The sequence below is a fragment of the Trichophyton rubrum genome, assembly GCF_000151425.1.
Source record: "Trichophyton rubrum CBS 118892 genomic scaffold supercont2.3, whole genome shotgun sequence".
In the NCBI taxonomy this organism is placed as follows: Eukaryota; Fungi; Ascomycota; class Eurotiomycetes; order Onygenales; family Arthrodermataceae; genus Trichophyton; species Trichophyton rubrum.
The window spans coordinates 2202221-2222127 of NW_003456426.1; the positions used below are offsets into that span (position 1 = coordinate 2202221).

A 19907-nucleotide genomic window follows, 5' to 3' on the forward strand; every position below is an offset into this window, starting at 1 on the left:
CGTGGGCCAATTCCCCTTGACCTGGGTAAGTTGGATCCTGACTTTTTCGTCAGCAATTGCCATAAGTAAGTATACCTACGCTTCAAATAACTAGCCAAATTTCACGCAGGATGCTAACTTTATATGTAGATGGCTTTTCGTTCCCCGTGGATGTGCAGTGTTTTATGTCCCGCAACGCAACCAGCATCTCATCCGTACAACTGTACCAACCTCCCACGGGTTTGTGCCAGTGCCACGCATAATGAAGACAGGCTCAGAATTGGAGGAAGACGGACCCTTCGCTAAACCTATAGACGCCTTTTTTGCCCAGTCGGATTTCGAACTACAGTTTGAATTCATCGGCACAAACGACGACTTGCCTTACCTCTGTGTCCCTGACGCCATGAAGTACCGCCAGGAAGTATGCGGCGGCGAAGAGAAGATCATGCAATACTGCCAGACGCTTGCCTTCGAGGCAGGGAACCGTGTTGCCCGGATCTGGGGCACAGACGTGCTTAGTGAATTTTGCTCCTCAGGAGGCCATTTGGACGTCACAAAGGAGAAACGAAGTGAATTCCGCAAATGCGCGTTTGCTAACGTGCGGTTGCCGATTACGCTTGTAGATGATCAGAACGTGCCTCAGGGAAGGATAGCAAAGGCGGAATGGCCTGTTGTTCGAATGGCGGATGCGGTGCCTACGTGCAGGGCGATGGAACAGAGGCTGGTACTGAAGCATAGTACGATGTCTCCTTGCTATGTGCATGCTGGTTCGATTTGGACGAGGCTTAGTGCTCAGGTTTACCTTGAGGTGAGTGATTTTGAGTGGCTGGCTAGTGTGTTCAAGAAAATCTTTGAAGAGCTAGCTATTGAGGGTAGTATGGCAAGTCTGGACATCAATCCGAAGCTATAGGGGGGTTAGTTATTTTATACTTCAAATCTAGGGGTTCAGGCGGTGGTAGACTTTAACAAAGAATGTGGATAGCTGCTGTTGGATGGACATGCTCACGGTTCTATATGTGGTAAATATTGAACATTTGGTTACAATGTTGTACAGATTATTAGGAGTAAAAGCTGAAATAATCATTAGATTTGCTTTCTTCGAGGTGTTAACTCGTTAAAAACACGATTTTGGAGTATAAGGAAACATCGATTAGCAATAAGGAGATATAAGTAAAAAGGGGAACAACACCAGTTCCATCCCATGATGGTGAAAATGCCAGAGCTATAATAAGAATATCCGAACGAAAACCAGTAAAAAGTAAAGAAAATCATCAAAAGCCTCGTAACCCCCAACCCTCAAATCCGAATTTTGTGATGCCGTTGAAAAATGAAAAGGAAAAGGTGCAAAGGGAAATTCATGAAGTCATCCTTGGGGTATAATAGTATATCGAAGAAGTAAGGAAGTAAAGAAAAAAGAGATGTGAGTTGGAATGTTGAATTGCTCCGGGTAATCAGGACGTGCCTCCTCCGAAATGGTATCTCATCCACCCGGCTAAACCACCGCCGGAGTTGCTTTCTGAGTTAGATCTTTGAGGCGGCGCACCAGGTGGATCTAACAAAGATCGGCTAGGCCGGTCAACTCTTTGAGACATATCTGACATGCTAGATGATTGCCCCTGTGCAGAGTCTAAGGGGGTAACAATAGGGTTGCTAGAACTTCCAAGAGGTCCGTTTGTAGAACCTTGTATATTCTGACCCTGCTGCTGCTGCTGTTGCTGTGATATCCCGTGAGTCTGTTGGTAGGTTGCCATGATTCCCTGTCGGCAGTGCGGGCATGTGTCATGTTCGTTTAACCAAGCTGTGATACAGGATTCATGGAACCAGTGTTTGCAGGGTAACATAGTGACTTCTGTGTCCAATTCGACATTGTCCATGCAGATGGAGCATTCGGCCTTGTTCTCACTGCCTAGCATGGATTTATCGACTTTGACCTTTGGGAGAGACCGGATGGCGTCTGCGGATGCTGGCGCAGGAGCATTTCCGTTTATGTTCTGGTCTACCAGTTGAGAGATCACGCGGTCGAGCTCTTCCTGAGAATAGACGGCGTCACCGTGGTGTTGCATTCCTAAAGCTTGGGTGAGAGCGGCAATAGGGTGTAAGAGGGGAACCCCCCCTCCTCGATAGTTTGGATTGGCAGCGCCATGCATAATGGCCAGAATGCTGGAGCTAATAGTTAGATCAGGTCACTTTTTGAGAGATATGGCACAACAGAGTCGGGATGGACTTACTCGTTGATATTTAGTACTGGTTCTGCATTGCGCTGTGCACGATCTGCATCTCGCGGATATAAGCCTCCGCCTAAGATCTCTGGGGGATTGGAATCTCGATAATTATTTGTTTGGTCATGATTTGGGCTCTGGGTGCCATAGCCCGGTGGTATTCCTCCTCTGTTGGGCTGTGTTTCGGCTATCCCCCGCAATATTGTATTGAAGGTCCGGAACAAAGGTCCGAGGGCGTCTTCTCCAGGTGCGGGACCGGTGGCCATTCCCATTCTGATGCCTCCGCCAATACCTCTGCCATCAGGAGATCTGATGGTGGTGCTCGTAAACTGGAAGCTACCGTCTGGGGATTGGTAGTGATGGCGGGTAACGTGCCTGGGTGAGTTGAAAGCGTTGAAAGTATCAAAGATAGGGTGGCTATCTACCTGCATAGCATCATCGGCTCTGGCGGATGCATTACGAGGTGACTGCTGTTGTTGACCTCCGGGGGAATTATGGCCAGTATTGTCGGCATCATGCTCGCTTTCATGTAGGGTTTCATGAATATTCTCATGCTCATCAAGCTGGATGGTATTGTTAGCTTGAGCTGATCAATACAGAGTATCCTTTTTTACCGACATGGCTGAAAGGAAAGAGTAGATGCTCACTATTTCAACAAACTCAGATTGACAGCGCGGACAGCTCAGTCCATGGGAATCCCGGGGCCACTCATGCTCACACTCATGGCAGAAGATTCGATCTCCCGGCACACGATCAGCCATGGTTGCTGAGAGCGAGCGATGAACTGGTGGGCACAGAGACGGTAAAAAAAGGCGGGAGCCAGGCCCCTTTTCAAGCTTGCAAAAAGAAAGTCAATATAGACTGAACGCTCAACCGTTAGAAGGAAATGGAGGACCGGAAGACGGATGCGAGTGACGGTCGGCGGGGCAGCATGCAGTATTATAGAGTGAAGCGGCCCCACGAAGGCTGGGTAGTTCTAGAATTTCGTATTTATAGCGAAATGAGGGCGGGTTTGCTCGCGGGGGAGGATGCAACGGGTGTCTGTCGGGATAGAGAGCAGGGAGATAGAGCTGTAAACAGCGTGGACGGAAAACCAGGGCGGCCTCTGCTCGGGTGGCTGAGCGTATATCCTGAGGGTGTCGGTGGCCAGCGGAACAAGTCCTTTGGTGATGCGCAAAAAGGACAAACGGGCTGGGCAAGTGATCGGTTGATGCAGGTCGAGGGTCTCTCGGAGGTTCGCGAAGCTTCGTCTTGCTTCTGCTGCGTCTGCCTGCTCTCCGCTGCTTTCACTTCTTGCAGCCTCGCTCTCTGCGTTCTCTGCGTTCTTCTTCTTTCTTTCTCTCCAACTCTTCGCTTTGCTCTGCCTTTTGTGCGTTGCTTGTTTGTTCCTTTTTTTTCTTCCGGCGCAGAAAGAAAAGAAGAAGCCAAAAGATGACGTCGTTGCTTAGTCAGCAGTCATTTCACTAAGAGATTGAAAATTCAATATCAAAAATTTCTGATATCAAATAAAAAGAGAAAAAAGGCCTGAAAGAAGCCCGAAGTCAGGTCAAAATAAGGTCAAAGAAGTCTTCATTAAGCGCTGTGTACCATGAGGAGAGACTGGGTCTTCAAAAAAAAAGCCAACAGAACGCCCTTCCAAATGCCTGCCAAAAGGAAAAAGTAGAGCCGAGGATAAAGTAGATGTAGTCAAGATAGTACACAATGGAGACACAAAAAAACAAAAAAGAACAAGGCCATGAAAGCCGCCAAATGTAAAAAGAGGGCCGTCATAAGTATCTATGTTCATCGCTTTCTGGCTCCTCTCATGATGAGGCCGCCGATCAAGCCCGCAGCCACGGCGACACCGCCGATGATGGCGGCACCCATGAGGCCCTCTTTGGCGACCTTGTCATCGATCAGGGTGCGCAGGCTGGCTGACTGCATGTTGTTGGGCTCGTGCTCGAGCAGGAGGTCGTTGTACCGTCGGGCCTCGCCGTAGTTGCCCAGCTTGAAGTTGCCGAGGGCAAGGTAGTAGAGACACTCTCGTCGGCGTTCGGGGGCGGTGCGGAAGATCTCAGACAGCAGCCGGGTGCCCTCCTGCTGCTCCGGCCGGGAGTTTGACTTTATCAGGCCCTGTACAGATGTTAGCCGGGGCCTCCAGCAGGCAGTCTGGTTTGCAGAGAGAGACTATACGCACCCAGGCGTAGTTGAACTTGGTCTGGACGCCGACGTATTCGCCCTCTTTCTCATACTGGGCGCGCAGGACCTGCAGCTCTGCGGGCTTGAGGGGACTGTCCATGGCGGCTATCTGTCAGTCTGCTGGTCTATTCACACAAACGGCAGCGTGTAGAGGCTTGTCTCACTGACCTTTCAGCGTCCGCGGCGTCTTTATATAGGGCAAACCTGGGTTAGCAAGCTGCTGGAATGCGGGAGCCTGGGGGGCTGCATAGCCACTTACAAGGTAACGAAGCCATCATCGGGCTTTTTTCTGCGAGGGAAGAATAAATATATAAAAAACAGGCGTCTCTGCGCAAGAGGCAAACACTGCAAGTCGGGTCTATCACTCTAGATGCTGTCGTAGAAGAAGCCGAAGCCGGTGCTGCTGCTGGCGTTGAGTGTGTTGTCCGTGGCGTCTTTTCGGCTTGCGGGGAGGTAAAAAAATAGCTGGAGTTGCTGCAACAACACAAAACGTCAACATCAACATCAACATCGACATCAGCGCCGGCAGGACGCAGGCAACACGATGCGATTGACAGCGATAACAGCTAAAAGACGCCAAAGACGCCGTTCACGATGCTGCTGGAGGAGGATCCCGCTACTGTAAGGCTCCTGGACGAGGATTCTACGGCCGATTGTGCGCGTGGCTGACGGTTCTCTACAGCTCATCCACCATACAATAGCCAACTTCAACATCCAGCCGGACAAGCTTGCGCTGGCTCGGATCAACGACTCGCTCTCGTCTCTGCAGCAGTCGCGAGATCTGCGCTTCCAGGAGGTCGAGAACTCGCTGCGGAAGCTCTCGCGGCAGCTCAGCACGCTCAACGCCCAGCACAAGGAGACCGTCGAGTCGCATGATCCCGCCCGCCATGCTGCGTCCATCGTCGAGCTGGACACCGAGAAGTTCCGCATAGCAAAGGCTGCGTCCGAGCTGGAGATCGAGAGCGAGCGGCTGGAGGCTCAGCTGGAGTCGTTGAAGGCCCGGCTGGCGGAGCTGGATGCGCAGGGCCTCGAGGGGGACGAGCATGCCAGGAGGGAACGCGAGGCCGACGATGCTACCATGTAAGGGCCTTTCTCTTGTTTTTGATTGTCTTGGGGGTGATTCTTTAGATGACTCCTGGGATGGATACTGACCGTTGGATGGTAGACTACGGCTGAAGATATACCGGTCCCTGGGCATCGATGTCGACACGGACGAGGCAGGGAACTACAACAAGGCTATCATTCGCAACAGCCGAAAGGGAGACGTCCACGTCGTGAACATCGATCCCAAGTTCTCACGGTTCTTCTATGCGAACTACTTCTGGCAGGCCATGTAGGGACCTCGCACGACCGGATGTGATATCAGCCCACAGCATCACGAAACACATTATGACCTGGACGGAGTTGGCCTCGTTTTGATACCCACGGAGGAGTCTGGCGCTGTACTGTATTTTATCTTTTGTATCATCTTTGTAGTATTTATCATCTACTCATTATATCTATATTACCTGCTCGCGTGAGACCAGCCACATACGATCTATATAGACCAGAGACACCGCCAGCTACGTATCTTCTCGAGAACACACACCTCGACAGGCCACAGATTCCGATCTCACCTGTATGTCACGCCTCTCCCGGAGCAATTATTTTGCCCAGCATCGCTGCCTGTCCCACTGTTGACCTCACAAGTCGAAGATCAGCCAAAGAGAAAGCCACAAAATCTGCAGCGAAACAACCCCAGCCCGCGCACAATCAACGAGCCAACACCCAGCAACACATCCGAGCAGCGGCGATGAGGAGACGGAGCCTGCTGAAACACTCATAGAGCAGTTCAATGACCGCCTGACGAAGCGAGACCAAGCTATGCCTGTCCATCGCCCGCGGCAGGCCCAGCGCATCAACCAGCTGTTCATCCTCGTGTCCATCACCACCGTCTTCACCCTCTACTACCTCTTCTTCAGAGAGCCACCGACCAGAACCCATGGGCTATCGAGCTCGCAGCAGCAGCAGCAGCCTGGCTCCGGCAAGCTAGCCACGGCGTCGAGGGAGCTGGTCGTCGCTAGCGTCAAGGCCGACGATACTGCGTGGATACGGGAGCAACTGGCCGGCTGGAAGGCGAATATCTACGTTGCCGACGCTGATGCTGCGAGCAATTCGGGCCTCTCTGTGCCTGTGAACAAGGGGAGGGAGGCCATGGTGTATCTGACGTGAGGCCCTCAGCCGTTTATAAATTAATTACCGGCGTAGTTAAAACGTGAGACACTGGGGCTGATGTTTGTTTGTTTACTGTGTCCCAGGTATATCATAGATCGATACGACTCGCTGCCAGACTTTATGATATTCATGCATGGACGGCGCTACCAATGGCACAACGACGACCCAATATACGGTATGTACAGACCATGGAGCTCTGGCTGGGCGGACAGGTGCAGATTGCGCTAAAACTACTACTTCTATACGCCCGCAGACGGTGCGTCGGTTATAAGCAAGCTACAGCTTCAGGCAGTGGTCAAGACGGGATATGCGCCACTGAGATGTACCTGGATACCAGGCTGTCCCGTGGAACTGCACCCGCTAAAGCCCGTTGACGAAGGGCCCATAGTTCGCCAGCAGACCGAGCTCGCCTTTGCAACCGTCTTCAAGACGTTATTCCCCGGTGCCGAAGTGCCTGCAGAGGTGGGTGCGACATGCTCGTCCCAGTTTGCTGCCACACGGGAACAGGTCATGCTGCGGCCCAAGGCGGACTATGAGCGTATTCGCAAATGGCTGGTCGAGACTAACCTGCCTGATGATATCAGCGGGAGAATCATGGAGTATATGTGGCACAGTATGTATCTTCTCTGCCTGTTTTTTTTTTTTTTTTTTTTTTTTTTTCCCATGTTAAGGTCCTCGTATACTAACTGGCTATGTTTGACAGTGATCATGCAGAAGAAACCGGTATACTGCCCGCCGGCTGGGGAATGCTACTGCTTCACGTTTGGCCTGTGTAATCTAGAGTGCACGGCGGCTAGGTGTGAGAAGCAATATGTCCTGCCTACTTATGCAGCTGTTCCAGATGGCTGGCCGGAGAAGGGCGGAGGTGAGAACGGATGGCCCAAGCCTGGCTGGAATCAATGACGACTCAACTCGAGGCATAGAGTCTGCTGTTCGCTGAGCTAGGAATCTGTGGCCATGACCTGATGGATCTCAGCTATAGGACGGCTGTCAGCTGTAATTTGAAGTGAATAAGGCCATTGATTGGATTCAGAAGTCCCCTCAGAGACATCATGGCCCATTGGTGAATGTATATAGCCGAATCAAGACTGTATCAACCCGTATTCAAACACCTCTGGCCCTATCTCCTCTCCGTTCCAAGTTAAGACAACAGTCTTTTTCAGAGGGTCTGTCTCTCCCCCGTGTCTGATCTGCACCCCTAAACCCTCCAGCCCAACTTCAGCAGCCCTCCTGTTCCACAGGAACTGCCGCATAGATCCGTCCAACTCTGCCAGAGCCCAAATCAACGGATATCGACTCTTGACCAGCGCGTCTCGAACCCCCTTCGTAGCCTCCCGCGTACTAACCAACATCCCCAGTATCCCCTCTCCCCTCCAGCCCACAGGTGCTCCAGAAAACGTCCCTTCAAGCTCCCGTATCAGGTTCGGCCCGACTTTTGTCTTGAGAGCCTTGCACTGCACCAGTATTCGTAGCGGCTGAGCAGCTGTCGACGTCGACCTCGACCTCAACGGCGGCAAAGACCAGGTCCCAACGAGATCAATGCCGCAGTCTGCACGGCCCCCAATGCGAGTGAGGTCAATACGGTGTCTCTTCAGGCTCTGCTGCACCGTATACTCGTACAGCGTCCCCACGTAGGTTGTGCTCTGTGTCGAGAGCGAGGTTCTCTCCGCGTAGTCCAGGAACGAGCGCAGGTCATTGTGCTGCGAGGTCGGAGGAGCTGGCGGGACAGGCAGTGAAGGCTTCTCAGTCGAAAACAGCCTTGGGTGTAGTGCTTTTAAGCCGTAGATGTGTGTTCTGTAGCATCGTGGAGCTGTTCTTGCGCAGAGCATGGCGTGTTTGCGGTTGCTGAAGAAGCTTTTGTTTGGTGCAGCGTTGAAGCTTTCTTGTTCCCTTTTCTATCTTTCGCTCTTTCGCTTTCTTTCGCTTTTCCTCATGCGGCGCCGCTCAACACGAATAACCATTTGACAACTGCTGCTACCAATGTGCTGCCTCTTTCTCGGGCCTGAATATACAGAATACACTGTGCTGGTCGATTTATAACCGTTTACTGGTTGGTTGCGCGGCGCCAGACGTCTTGCGACTGCACGCAGCGAGCTCGAGCGCCATGGCGGATATCCTCACGCAGCTCCAAACATGCCTTGATCAGGTACGAAAGGACTATCCTGGCCAGTTATATATGGAGAAAGAAGATACTAATGCTGCTATGTAGTTGGCGACCCAGTTCTACGCTACTCTCTGCTATCTCACTACCTACCATGACCATTCGCCAGCCATACCTCCACCAAACGTCCCAACCGCAATCCCGCAGCTGAAGAAAATACCAAAGAACGCACCGCCAAACACTCCAGCCGCTCAGCCGGCCTCGGGACAAGCGCAAGGACAAGACCAGAAAGACCAGACTCCCCAGCAGCAACAGCAGCAGCAGCAGCAGCAGCAAGGAGGAGAGGCCTCCGGAGGAACGCAAGAGCAGAACAAGGATCTTCCACCACGGCCTGATTCGTCGAACACATTTGCCCAGCGACAGAGAGAATTGGCGAGAGATCTAATTATAAAAGAGCAGCAGATCGAATATCTCATTAGCGTGCTTCCTGGCATAGGGAGCAGTGAGGCAGAGCAAGAAGCCAGGATACGGCAGCTCGCAGATGAGTTACGGGAGGCGGAAAAGATACGCAGACGGAAACGAAAGCAGATGAAGAAACTTGCAGAAAGTATTGATGGGCTGCTGGAAGCTGTTAGTCGGGGGATATAATAACTTTCACTGCTTGAAGATTCTTTGAAGCTGGTATGCTTTGATCGTTTACGCACTTTTTTTTTTTCTTTTTTTTCTTTTCTTAATATTATGATACCCCTATGATTATACAGCTATCTGTCTGTATATGTATGGAAACCAAATGGCTATCTTTATGCAATAATATAAGCGAAATTGAGCATTTGAAGAATTGCCCAAAGGGTAACCCGATGGCTGCTGTGTGGTATTCTAAAGACCGCTATTCGGCATTTAATTATTATCCCTGGTAATCAAGAAAAACTTGCAGAGAGGGAACTTCGTTGTAACAAAGGGCGCAGAAGTCAATATTTAAACAGAAAATGTAGTGTTGGTAACATGTAACAAGTAAAGGGGGTATCGGAAAGGGTTAAAAGGGGAATTGGGGGGAAAGGGGTAATATGAAGACATTGAAGCAGATTTCATCACTGCCGGGGAAATTTCCTCCAAATAGTTGAAAAGTAAAACCATTTAAATCTCAGGTTAACTCCAGTCCCCGATGCTGTTTTCATTTGGTCGTAAGTCCTGCCATTAAGCCCAAAAGGGGACCGAAATTGGCATCTAGCTTGGTCGTAAAAGGGGGTCGTGTAAAAAAGTCATGAGTAAAGAAAATGTGAGAAAGCTAGTGAAGTAGCATTGGATGAGGCACTGGTGTGACAAAGCAGGCATTCACTTGAAGAGGCTTCTGTATTCCTCAAGCCTCTCCTTTTGAAGCTCGCGTCTATCCATCTTTCTATTCAAGCTCATGTCAGCAAGTTTCTGCTTCCGCTTGGCCAGTTCCGTGATCTTCTCTTCAATGCTATCGTTCATTATGAATTGTATGGTGGTGACTTCTCTCGTCTGACCAATTCGATGCACACGGTCGACCGCCTGGGCAATAGCCGCGGGATTGTACTGCGGTTCCATGATGTAAACCATCGAGCCTGCAGTCAGGTTGAGTCCTACTCCGCCAGCTCCAATGGTTACTAGAAGGATCGTAACATTATCGTCTGTCGAGAAGGTTTCGATGGATGCATTTCGTTGCTTCAGGGACATGGTGCCGTCTAGACGGGTATAGCCCGTCAACCCATTCTCCTCGAGAGCAATCTCTATCAAATCAAGATGTGATGTCCAAGCAGAAAATATAACACTTTTGATCGGGGGTTGCCGAGAGGATTTCTTGTTATCCTCAGCCGTGTCTAAAAGGTGCGAAATCAAAGCTTTTGTCTTAGTGTGCGGCCCTTCGTAAAGCCCGAATTCTTTAGTTTGTTTGCGGTTCTTTTTGTTTTCGAGTAGCGAGGCTTGATATTCTTCGAACCCTGCCGTGGTGATGACAGAGTAAGCCGGAGCTATCACGGAGTTGCAAAAACTGCAAGAAACTTGTACGGGTTTACCAGCTAGTTCATCCAGTCTAGGTGCAATGGGGACAAAGCAATCGGCACACAAAATATCGTAGCAGGGCAGAATGGCTGCTACCATGGCGTTTTTATCACAGGGACCGGGACTGTCGTCGGACTGCAAGGTAATGTAGTTTGAACAACGAGCACAGGTATCAGCTGATGACTCCTTCATCAACGACAACATCTCGTACGCCTTTCGACTAGCAGCTGTGGTAGAATGGTCGTCATCCAGCTCCTCAATATCGATGGCGTCGTTTGCAGTAAGACCTCGGAAACGTTCCCGATCTTCCTTGTCCAATAGTTCCTTGCCGTGTGCGCAGATTTGCCGGAGTACCATCATGGCCTTCAAGACAATATGGTACATTTTACCAGTAGCCTTGCCGCGGGTTTCTGAAGCAACAACATTCATCATGACATTGGATTCCTTCTTGAAGAAATCATGGAGTCTTTTCTCTTGCTCAGTGAAAGTAAGCATCACGGTCTTGTCATGTCGAGCAGGCAAATTGATACGGTCCTTTACTCTACGAAGAGTAAATGAATCAACCAGCACACGCAGGTTGGTGATAGCGTTGGGATTCTCGGTTTTGAAAGGTGAAACTATATGCGATGCAAATCGGCCTCGTTCATCATAAGGTGATAGCCTCAGGAACTTCAGCACCGCTCCCAGGTCTTCAAGTCTGTTCTGGATTGGAGTTCCGGTGACAGACCATCGCCGTTGCGCGTTGAGCTGAAATATAGCTTGACTTTGAGCCGCGTTCTGCTCTCGAATAATATGCGCTTCATCAAGAACAATGCGGAACATGTTCATTCGCACAAGCGGGCTCGTACCTCTCTTAGAGCTTTTACCGGACACATCACTTAAAATAGTAGTGTATGTAGTGATGACAATGTCATACCGTGCTAACTCCTTCGGGTCCTCTGTTCGATTCAGTCCATGGAAAACATAGTATGAAAGAGCACCGTCCTTGATATGCTCTTTAATCTGGCTTACCCAATTGCCGACAGCACTGAGAGGAGATACCAAGAGGGTAGTTTTTGCGTTTATCAAGGATGGGTCTGCAGGCTTTTCACATGCCCAAGCCGTAGCATCCGACAGAGACGAGCATACGAGGGATAAAATGCTTAAAGTCTTGCCCAGTCCCATCATATCTGCCAGTAGACCACCTAGGACCTGTGGAGGTTCTGCTGCAAGGGTTACGCCACTGATGATCTCACGATAAACTCGTCGTCCATTTCCCTTTTGTTCAATTCTCCAGAGTGAGTTGTTTTCCGCTTCGTTTGTGCTTATTTTGCGTGGTTTCTCTTTTTCCATCATAAATCCGAGGGCCTGTTTTTGATGTGGAAGTAATTGAGTCTCTAGTAAGTCAGGGGTTTCCATTTCAGGGAGATTCTGGGCACTCTGGAGCTGGTCAAACATTTTCGTAACGGCACTGCTAATTTCTTCTGCTGTGCGAACTTCGGATTGAACAGCATATCTGGGCGTTTGCTGAGGTTGTTGTTGCTGTGATGCAGCTGCCATTAATCGACGCCTTTCAGCATGAGGGTTGTAAGTCGCAATGCCAGCTTCAACTGAATTAGGTATCCCGAGCCAAATATTCTTCTGGCTTAAAACACGGCCGATGGTATCAGCAATCCGTCTCGGGCCATATAGATTGATCGAGATGCGGAATATTTCAGAGCAGGCCTGACCAGGCTGCTCATCTGGCTGTCTCCGGCGTGCATCAAGACGGGCTTGGGTTCTTAGATCGAATGTCATATCAAGTAGAGGCGCCAAAGCCACAGAAACATGTTTATCTAAAACTCCAAAAGAATTTCCAGCCACATCGCGGACATCAATAGTTATATTGTGACTTCTCGTCCGTACCAATTGACAGCGTATAGACGGCCAACTTGATGCGGTCGCACCAAACGCAGATTTGGGAAGGGCTGGAATCATATGCGCGTGTACTGTTGCGCCCTCGATCTTCCCATAGCACACTTCTTCGGCGCCTTTCTCCTTATTGGCAACAAAAATGACATCATCATCGTTCCTATCGTCTTTTTCTAAGATTATTGTCAATTCAGTTATCTTTGTCTCTCCGTAAGTGAATACTCCAGACTTACCTGCAGTAAGGTCAATTGGGTTGTTTGCAGTGACAGTAGCTCCACTATCATCCGGCTTTTCTTTCATGTAGCTTCCAAGAGCCGAGCTGCTAGTACCCGAGAATCTTGCATCTGGCCCACCGTTAGTGCCTGTGGAAGACCCTTTATCGACTTTGACTCGTTTCTGTGGCTGGTTCTCCCGTCTTTGAACCCCGTATATGTCCTCAATCATATTGCTGTGCGCTGCTGCTGGTGCCTTGTTTGACTCCAGCGGCAAATTTCCCGTCACTGACGTACTGGAGTTCGTGTTTGTAGGAGTCTTGGTTCCATTGCGGCTACGGGTTGAACTATTCGAGTCTTGAGAGTGGTTCGAATTCGGGAAAGGTCTTGTCGGGAATTTGAATTGTCGAGGCTGGAGGAGAAGCTTTGGGTCAAAGGATGTTCCAGGGGGAGCTTCAGATGCAGAAAGTCCCGGAGAATCAGGAGGTTTGTTATTATTCCCTGTGGTAGGTCGACCTTTGAGATATGTGTAAGTATCTGAAGTTCCGAACAAATGAAAATCATCTATTGCTTGTCGCTTCCGAGAAATCGAAAGTGGTGCAACAGGCTGCGAAATGGGTGGCTCGCTCAAGTGTCGAGTTCTGACTGCTTGACCACCATCCATTGCACAGCCAGTTTTGGGTTTAGGGATGAGAGGTGAAATATTACCAGTTGTATTCTGTCTCTTATATGCCTTTGGATCCAGCAGGAGGGCTGCAGATGGGTAGCTCATCGTCGCGCGTCGAATCTTAAATCTCGGCGGGAGTTCGAGGGTGGTTGGAAAGAGCAAATTCTCGGCGAATGAAAATCTACTGAGGGCTCTTGTTGGTGAGGTGACTGCCAAAAGGACTTTGTTGCAGCCTAGGTTGTTCCATCGAGTGAGAGGTACGATTGCATAGAGAGAGAGATGGGCTGATTGCGACCTGGAAGGAAGGTCGCGGCGAGTTGGAGGGATGAAAGATAAGTGAAACAGCAAAGAGATCGCTCAAGGCGCGTATTTCCGTTTGCTCTGCCCCCACGGTGAGTTGAGTCGAGACATGAAGGCGAGGCTGAAAGCGACGTCGAGTTAATACGGCTTGAAGTGAAAGTGACGCACCAGGATCGAGGGTTCCATGCAAGATAAGATAAAAGATTGGGCGCCTAGCGCGGATAAGCCAAGCGCCTCCTTAGGTCATGTGATAACTTATGTAATAAAAGTGAGCCAAGATGAAAATTCAAACAAACATCCTGGATGCCATAAATTATTGTACAGCAGAAAAGAAAAACGCATTCAAGCGCATCAAAGGAGATGGCCATCCGACGAAACCAAAAGAGTCGCTTCTATGGTTAACACCATGAAAATGAAATAGTACACATTTCGAAGGAAACATTATGGGTCACATATTAGAGGCGTATAGTTATGCCACAAGTCAACAGTCAACAGCGCTAAACTCCGCATGCACATATCATGAAAAGAACAATCTTGATCTTTATATAAAAGGTAGAAAGGGTGAATAGTGAAAAGAAAAACATAGCATGTAAATAGACAGGAGAAGAGAAAGCATTAGGTTGATAGAAGATGAGAAAAAGGGGTAATTGGTCGAGAAATGTATACGTTCCTGAAAAAGGCGTTAAAAGGGATAAAGAGGCCAGAGAGATAATGAAAGGAAGTAAGAAACCGTGAGATAGAAGACGAGGGGATCACCACCAGGTGAAGACGGGGTTTTTGCTCTTGACTGTCTCGAGTCTTTCGACGATCACCTTGCGTTCGTGGCCGTCCATTTCCTCGGCGGCGGCATATCCAAGGTCACCCTCAAGGTCGTCAGCACCAAAGTCAAACGCACTGTCTCGGCGTTGGGAGAGAGAGTTACGTTTCTTATGTGTGGGTGATTTACCGCCGAGGTGCGATCTGCGCCTGGAATGATGGGCGTGTTGTCTAGGGGCGGTGGCTGCCCAGCTTGTGGCCAGCTTCCGGCCGCCTTCTTCGAAATTCTCAATGTTCCGAAGCCGAGAAGCGTCGAGAGACCTAGGACTCACTATTCCGTCCGTAGCACTGGAGTCCATCGATGCCCGGTCACGGGACAATTCGAAGCGGTTAGGGTTAGGTAGTTCGTTTGTGGGTGACCCGAAGCTCAATAGATCCCGATGGGCATGCGTGCTCGGCTCTGGGGTAATGGCGGCTCCAATATCCATTTCCTCGTGGAGTTGACTCCTCCCGTTCGCCCGGTGCATACTAGCATCGGTTGATGGGGCACGGAGTGGAATCGCCACAGGGATGTTTACCAGGTCGTCCCAAACACATACTCGGGTTCTTCGCGTAAGTTCAAGAGGTCCATGATCACGCTGCTTCAGGGTCTCAACAACATTCCATGCTTGGCCTTTCATAACCGCGATTTGTCGGGCAAACATGCTTTCCTTGAAATCTGAGTCCTGGCTAAACACAGCTCTCAGGGCAGTTTGAGTCTCCGTCCACCAAGCAGTAGATGTGAGAAGAGGTAAGAAATGTTCACGAGTTTTTTGAGAGAACGGTTGGCCAATAAGAGAAACTGGAAGGAAGAGCCAACCGAATGGAAAACTACGCCACTGTTTACCCGGTTAGCAATGGAATGTATTAGACAAAGGAGTGGAATCCAAGGTTCACTTACAGCATCAGGATGTTTCCAGGGCCAAGATAAACTGTTATCGATGGCCCCGATTGAAATTGTGGCCCGAGCCAGCTCTGCCGCATTCAATGGCGTTCCAGCGCGACTAGTTGCTGTCATGGCATCCTGGCGCCGATATGGGGCTGTGCGTGACGGTTCACCGTGAGAATTTACAGAAACAGGACGAGCAGGCGGAGTCGGTTCATCGTCACCCAGATGGTCAGTTTCATTCAGACGAATAGGGTCTGAGACGATTGAAACCTCTTCGGTGTTCCAGTTGATTTTAATCATCCAGTTATCAAGACCACGGTCTGTATTTCTCATAATGTAGTCCAAAATAACGAGCTTCTCAAGCTCTTCTCGGAAGCCTTGCTTCAGGTTTTCAGTCCAATGGAATTTATGATGGCCCGAGTTGTCCTGGGGCGTATTTGCTCCCAGCATCCGACGGTTTTCGTCGCCATCATCGTCATCGGATTGGGCACCAGATGGTGTACAGGTATCGTTCCATCCTCTCTTTTTCCTGCGAGGAGCATCTTCGGCACGGAAACCGGTGGTAGGTTGATCAGGCCAAGGATGCTCTCTAAGGAATACATTTGCATCTTTGAAACCTTTCAAGAAGACCTGGAAGCTGCCTACCTTAGGAGGCAAAGGTCTTCTGCCATACCAGGCTTTCCGCCGGTCCCAAAAGTCATAATGGAAGGATTTTGAAGAAAGGTAGACGATATCGGTGTAAGGAACGAGATGTGTTCGCAACTGAGTGTCAATGACATATGCAGCAGCCTCCGAAACATAGGAAAGGTTGGGAATAAGACAAGCACGGCCGAAACAGCATGGAAACAGATTTCGATGTATCCATTTAGTCCATTTCGGGTTTCGTGAGGCATAGGGTTCCTCATCTTTTGGCTTAAACACTCCAACGACTTTCCCCTCAGCATTTCTCGCAAAGTAACTGCCGGAGCTACCTTGTGAAATCATCTTTGGGTGGATACCGAGCTCGATGGCCGTCCTAACACTGTCCACTACCTGCTCGAATTCGGCCTTTGTCATTCGGCCACTGTTATTTTGGTCAGCAGATTCTAGGGATGCTGCTGTAACTGGCCGGATGCCGTCCAAGGGCTGGAAGACAGAGTGGTGTATTTCAAGTTCTTCTTCTTCGGAGGTCTTGCCGTGTACTCGGTTTATCTTGAACTTTGAGGCAATTTCTTCAGCCCATTTCTCCAATCGCATATTGATTGCCTTGATATCGACTCCAGAGGAGTTACTGCGAGCCCGGTTTCGTCCATGATGGCGCCTGTAATATACGTCTGAGCTGTCATGTCTGAGGCCATGTGTCTGGATTGGGGCGAATCGTCCAGAGTTCGACGATATCGATGGGAACGGGCGCTGGTTTTCGTCGTCAGACTCATCAAGATACTCATGAGCATCTGCCTGGGAGAGACGAGCATATCCCGAAGTCGCCGGACGGTGTTTTGGCGCCATGGCTGTGGTGGTCAAAAGGAGTTGTTATCAGTTAGGCAGAGAGCGAGCTTGTCCAGCATTTGAAGCTCGAGAGCCTGATGCAGCAAACCGGCGGTCTAAAACATTGCTTATTCTGCAAGAACGGTCTATCTTCAAACACAGCCCGCAAGACTATGCCACTACCTTCGACTCAAAGTAAGGAACAGAGAAGAGAGAGAGATGAAAATCCGTTTGCCTGGCCTTCCCCCCCTTAAACGCCTTTTAGTTTTTTTGATCTGAACAACAAAGTAAATTAAAAAAGAAAAAGTTACGTCAGATTAATAATCTGCTTAGTCATGTAAATCACATGACTAAATGAAATATATCTATGACTAATCAACTTATCGGTCCTGATAACAACTTTTTTTTTTATCGCGACTTTGCTTTATCTTTTTGGTCTTCCTTGGTCCAACTCGCTCTGCATCATCTTCCAGCCATCTTCAACGACCATCAAAACAGCCCATTCATATCCCATTTCCTATCTCTCTGTTTCGTCCCCAGTCCGGATCACCCTTATCCTTCCTTCTTTTCCCTTTCTCTACCGCGATTGAGGCCTTCGGTGCCTCAACATACATCGTTCACCACGGCGTCCGCAGTAGCTCCCCTGTCCTTAGGGACATCCGCCATTGATCCGGCTCTACGATCCTCATCCTCGCAAGTTCGAGATGTTCCGGCCTTCACATCGCCTCAGGAAGGCGATGGTTCGTCGTCGTTGAAGTTTGAGGCCGGAGAGTCCTCGACAGCCTACCATAATTCCAGCTCGACAGCTCCTCCTCCAAATTCCTTTCCTGCCACGACAACAGCAACAACCGATTATCCAGAGACATCGACGGCAGAATACGCTCCTTCGGCCACGGGGCTGTCTGCTTTGGCATCCGCTGCCTCTGATCAGACCTCTTATATACGGTATGTCGATAGGAGAAACTCGCCGATAAGGACCGGCATTTCGTCATCGGTCTCGCAGCAACATACAACCACATTCCAATTACCTGACGAGATAGGCTTAATTTGGAAATTTACTGACTGCTATAACTGTCGTAGGGCGTATGATAACGCGGAAACCTCGAACAGCAACCATAATGCCAGCCAGAGTGTAAACTATGCGACCTCTGCGCCAACCGCAACCAATGGGGGACAAGGCAGCACCACGGTAAGCACACCCTGCAACAGCCTCAGATAACTAAGCACATCCGATCCATATCCACAAACCATCTTCCCGTCCTCTACTCTGGCTTTTCTATACGTTGCATCTTCCCCCTGCGGCTTGCAGTAAACTGCTCTCCTATTTAGGAATAGCCGGACGAGAAAAATGGCTTGGCGGTTATTAAACCGCCTTTTTTTCTTTTCTTATCGCCAACATTCATTCCAACTTTCTTCTACCTTATCACACTCGAGATAGCTTCCGACGCGCGCTACAGAAACTTCTCTGCACTCTTGTGTGGTGTCTCTGCAGCGTAAACTCATCGTCACAAGCTCTTTGCACCCATATTTATCATGGCAACGGCCCTAGCTAACCAAGCTCACGTTCAATTGCAGTCTGTTTGCCAGAATTGCGGTACTTCCAAGACTCCATTATGGCGTCGAGACGAGATGGGCTCGGTGCTTTGTAACGCCTGTGGCCTCTTTCTAAAGCTCCACGGCCGGCCACGGCCTATGAACTTGAAGACAGATGTGATAAAGAGTCGCAATCGGGTGAAAACTTCTGGCCAAGGCCCAAAACGAAAGGTACCTAAATACTTCTTGTCTTGCGGTAGTCGGACTAAGTGTCTAACCCGCCTCCCAATTGCAGGCCAATACCGATGCAAACAACCAAGCTACTCCAAGATCAGACGGCACTACGCCATATGGCTACGCTCGTGCTTCCAGGAAGCTCTCTCCTGGCCGTTCCGATGGTTCAAATTCTCCAGTCTCCCGAACGGACACGCCTAATTTCCATGGTTCAACTAGTATCCCTCCTCACAACATGTTTGACAACGTTGGCCTCTCAGACCCAAATTTCAACCCATCAGGGAACTTCGCGTCGTTACAGCTACAACACCCGTCTCCGGGCTCAACGTCTTCTAACGAACGCCATCTTGAAGGTCCCCAGACATACGAAAACTTACTTGCTGCAAACACATCCTTAAAGACCAGAGTCAATGAGTTGGAATTGATAAATGATCTTTTCCAAGACTCGGAATCTCGTCTACGGCAGTCACTCAAAGAGGCACAGAAGCGAGAAGAGGAACTAAAACGCAGGATAAGCGAACTTGAAGGTCGCTTATCCGCACAGGAACAGGCTCAATCCAAAGATGAGCCGACAGAACCTCAAACTAAACGGTGTCGATTTTCTGACTCTCCAGAGAAGGTTGAAGTCGACAACAAGTCTTCAGCGGACGTCTAGGACGTCAGTTCTTTCTTGTCTTTGATTCTTAGTTGGCACGCAATGCGAAACCGCCGTTTGCCAGCTCCTCTTCTTCATATCTCCCCGTTTACTTTCTATCTTCTCACACTTTTCCCCTCACTTTGAAAGTTGATGTCCGTTCGATGTCAATATCCCTCTCGCTATTCCCTTATCACAACACCCTTGATACATTCTTCTATAAAATTCCCGGAATTCTGTACTCTACATGCCCCCCGTCATCTTTACCGCGGACGAGTTTTATGCTGCGGCATTCAACTCTTCTCTTTATATCACTAATCACCCTTCCACACAAGCTGTGGATGGACTCTTTGTACGCGATACTTGTCACTGTTTGTTGGCCCTTTTCTTTACGGCACAGCAGATTATCTCACGCCTTAACTGCTCTTCATATATCTCGATCGCTGCTTTTTGGTTAACTGCTCTACCACCCTTCTTCGCTTCTCACCTGTCTTTACTACAAATACTTCCGTGCTTTGCTCCCTGCTTTTTTACCATCACTCCTCTATAGCTGAAGTTATCTTTCGAAATTTT

General features: G+C 49.5%; 11 protein-coding genes across 11 annotated transcripts in view; 6 read left to right on the forward strand and 5 right to left on the reverse strand.

Annotated features, from left to right (window-relative positions):
• TERG_08787 (uncharacterized protein) overlaps positions 1-242 on the forward strand; it is a gene marked incomplete at both ends in the record, with an annotated part of 958 nt that extends 716 nt beyond the window's left edge. The window contains 2 exons of the mRNA XM_047749008.1: positions 1-65; positions 130-242. Of these exons, the coding sequence (XP_047604088.1) occupies positions 1-65; positions 130-242 (178 nt within the window). The remainder of the gene's footprint in view (positions 66-129) is intronic.
• Positions 243-1430: 1188 nt separating this feature from the next.
• Positions 1431-2959, reverse strand: TERG_03569 (uncharacterized protein; the record flags this gene model as incomplete). Its single annotated transcript, XM_047748114.1, has 3 exons — positions 1431-2139; positions 2208-2761; positions 2846-2959. 3 exons carry the CDS (start codon positions 2957-2959, stop codon positions 1431-1433), a joined length of 1377 nt encoding a protein of 458 aa, XP_047604089.1.
• Positions 2960-3157: 198 nt separating this feature from the next.
• On the reverse strand, positions 3158-4767 carry TERG_03570 (mitochondria fission 1 protein). The gene is made up of 4 exons (XM_003236481.2): positions 4636-4767; positions 4545-4563; positions 4375-4468; positions 3158-4310 (listed from the first exon to the last, which is right to left on the reverse strand). Exons 1-4 carry the CDS (start codon positions 4652-4654, stop codon positions 3981-3983), a joined length of 462 nt encoding a protein of 153 aa, XP_003236529.1. The 5' UTR covers positions 4655-4767; the 3' UTR covers positions 3158-3980.
• A 128-nt stretch (positions 4768-4895) lies between these two features.
• Positions 4896-5809, forward strand: TERG_03571 (uncharacterized protein). The gene is made up of 3 exons (XM_003236482.2): positions 4896-4997; positions 5059-5456; positions 5542-5809. The coding sequence occupies exons 1-3, from the start codon at positions 4971-4973 to the stop codon at positions 5711-5713; spliced, it is 597 nt and encodes a 198-aa protein (XP_003236530.1). The 5' UTR covers positions 4896-4970; the 3' UTR covers positions 5714-5809.
• A 611-nt stretch (positions 5810-6420) lies between these two features.
• Positions 6421-7813, forward strand: TERG_03572 (uncharacterized protein). Its single transcript, XM_047748115.1, has 3 exons — positions 6421-6765; positions 6844-7203; positions 7294-7813. The coding sequence occupies exons 1-3, from the start codon at positions 6648-6650 to the stop codon at positions 7491-7493; spliced, it is 678 nt and encodes a 225-aa protein (XP_047604090.1). The 5' UTR covers positions 6421-6647; the 3' UTR covers positions 7494-7813.
• On the reverse strand, positions 7673-8419 carry TERG_03573 (uncharacterized protein; the record flags this gene model as incomplete). The annotated part of the gene is made up of 1 exon (XM_003236484.1): positions 7673-8419. The coding sequence occupies one exon, from the start codon at positions 8417-8419 to the stop codon at positions 7673-7675; it is 747 nt and encodes a 248-aa protein (XP_003236532.1).
• A 275-nt stretch (positions 8420-8694) lies between these two features.
• On the forward strand, positions 8695-9413 carry TERG_03574 (uncharacterized protein; the record flags this gene model as incomplete). Its single annotated transcript, XM_003236485.2, has 2 exons — positions 8695-8736; positions 8800-9413. The coding sequence occupies 2 exons, from the start codon at positions 8695-8697 to the stop codon at positions 9337-9339; spliced, it is 582 nt and encodes a 193-aa protein (XP_003236533.1). The 3' UTR covers positions 9340-9413.
• Positions 9414-9424: 11 nt separating this feature from the next.
• Positions 9425-13935, reverse strand: TERG_03575 (uncharacterized protein). The gene is made up of 2 exons (XM_047748116.1): positions 13524-13935; positions 9425-13331 (listed from the first exon to the last, which is right to left on the reverse strand). The coding sequence occupies exons 1-2, from the start codon at positions 13585-13587 to the stop codon at positions 10024-10026; spliced, it is 3372 nt and encodes a 1123-aa protein (XP_047604091.1). The 5' UTR covers positions 13588-13935; the 3' UTR covers positions 9425-10023.
• Positions 13936-14534: 599 nt separating this feature from the next.
• TERG_03576 (uncharacterized protein) lies at positions 14535-16954 on the reverse strand (the record flags this gene model as incomplete). Its single annotated transcript, XM_003236487.1, has 2 exons — positions 14535-15416; positions 15479-16954. The coding sequence occupies 2 exons, from the start codon at positions 16952-16954 to the stop codon at positions 14535-14537; spliced, it is 2358 nt and encodes a 785-aa protein (XP_003236535.1).
• Positions 16955-17300: 346 nt separating this feature from the next.
• Positions 17301-18152, forward strand: TERG_03577 (uncharacterized protein; the record flags this gene model as incomplete). The annotated part of the gene is made up of 1 exon (XM_047748117.1): positions 17301-18152. One exon carries the CDS (start codon positions 17301-17303, stop codon positions 18150-18152), a length of 852 nt encoding a protein of 283 aa, XP_047604092.1.
• A 144-nt stretch (positions 18153-18296) lies between these two features.
• On the forward strand, positions 18297-19907 carry TERG_03578 (nitrogen regulatory protein DAL80). The gene has a single exon (XM_047748118.1). The coding sequence runs from the start codon at positions 18467-18469 to the stop codon at positions 18899-18901; it is 435 nt and encodes a 144-aa protein (XP_047604093.1). The 5' UTR covers positions 18297-18466; the 3' UTR covers positions 18902-19907.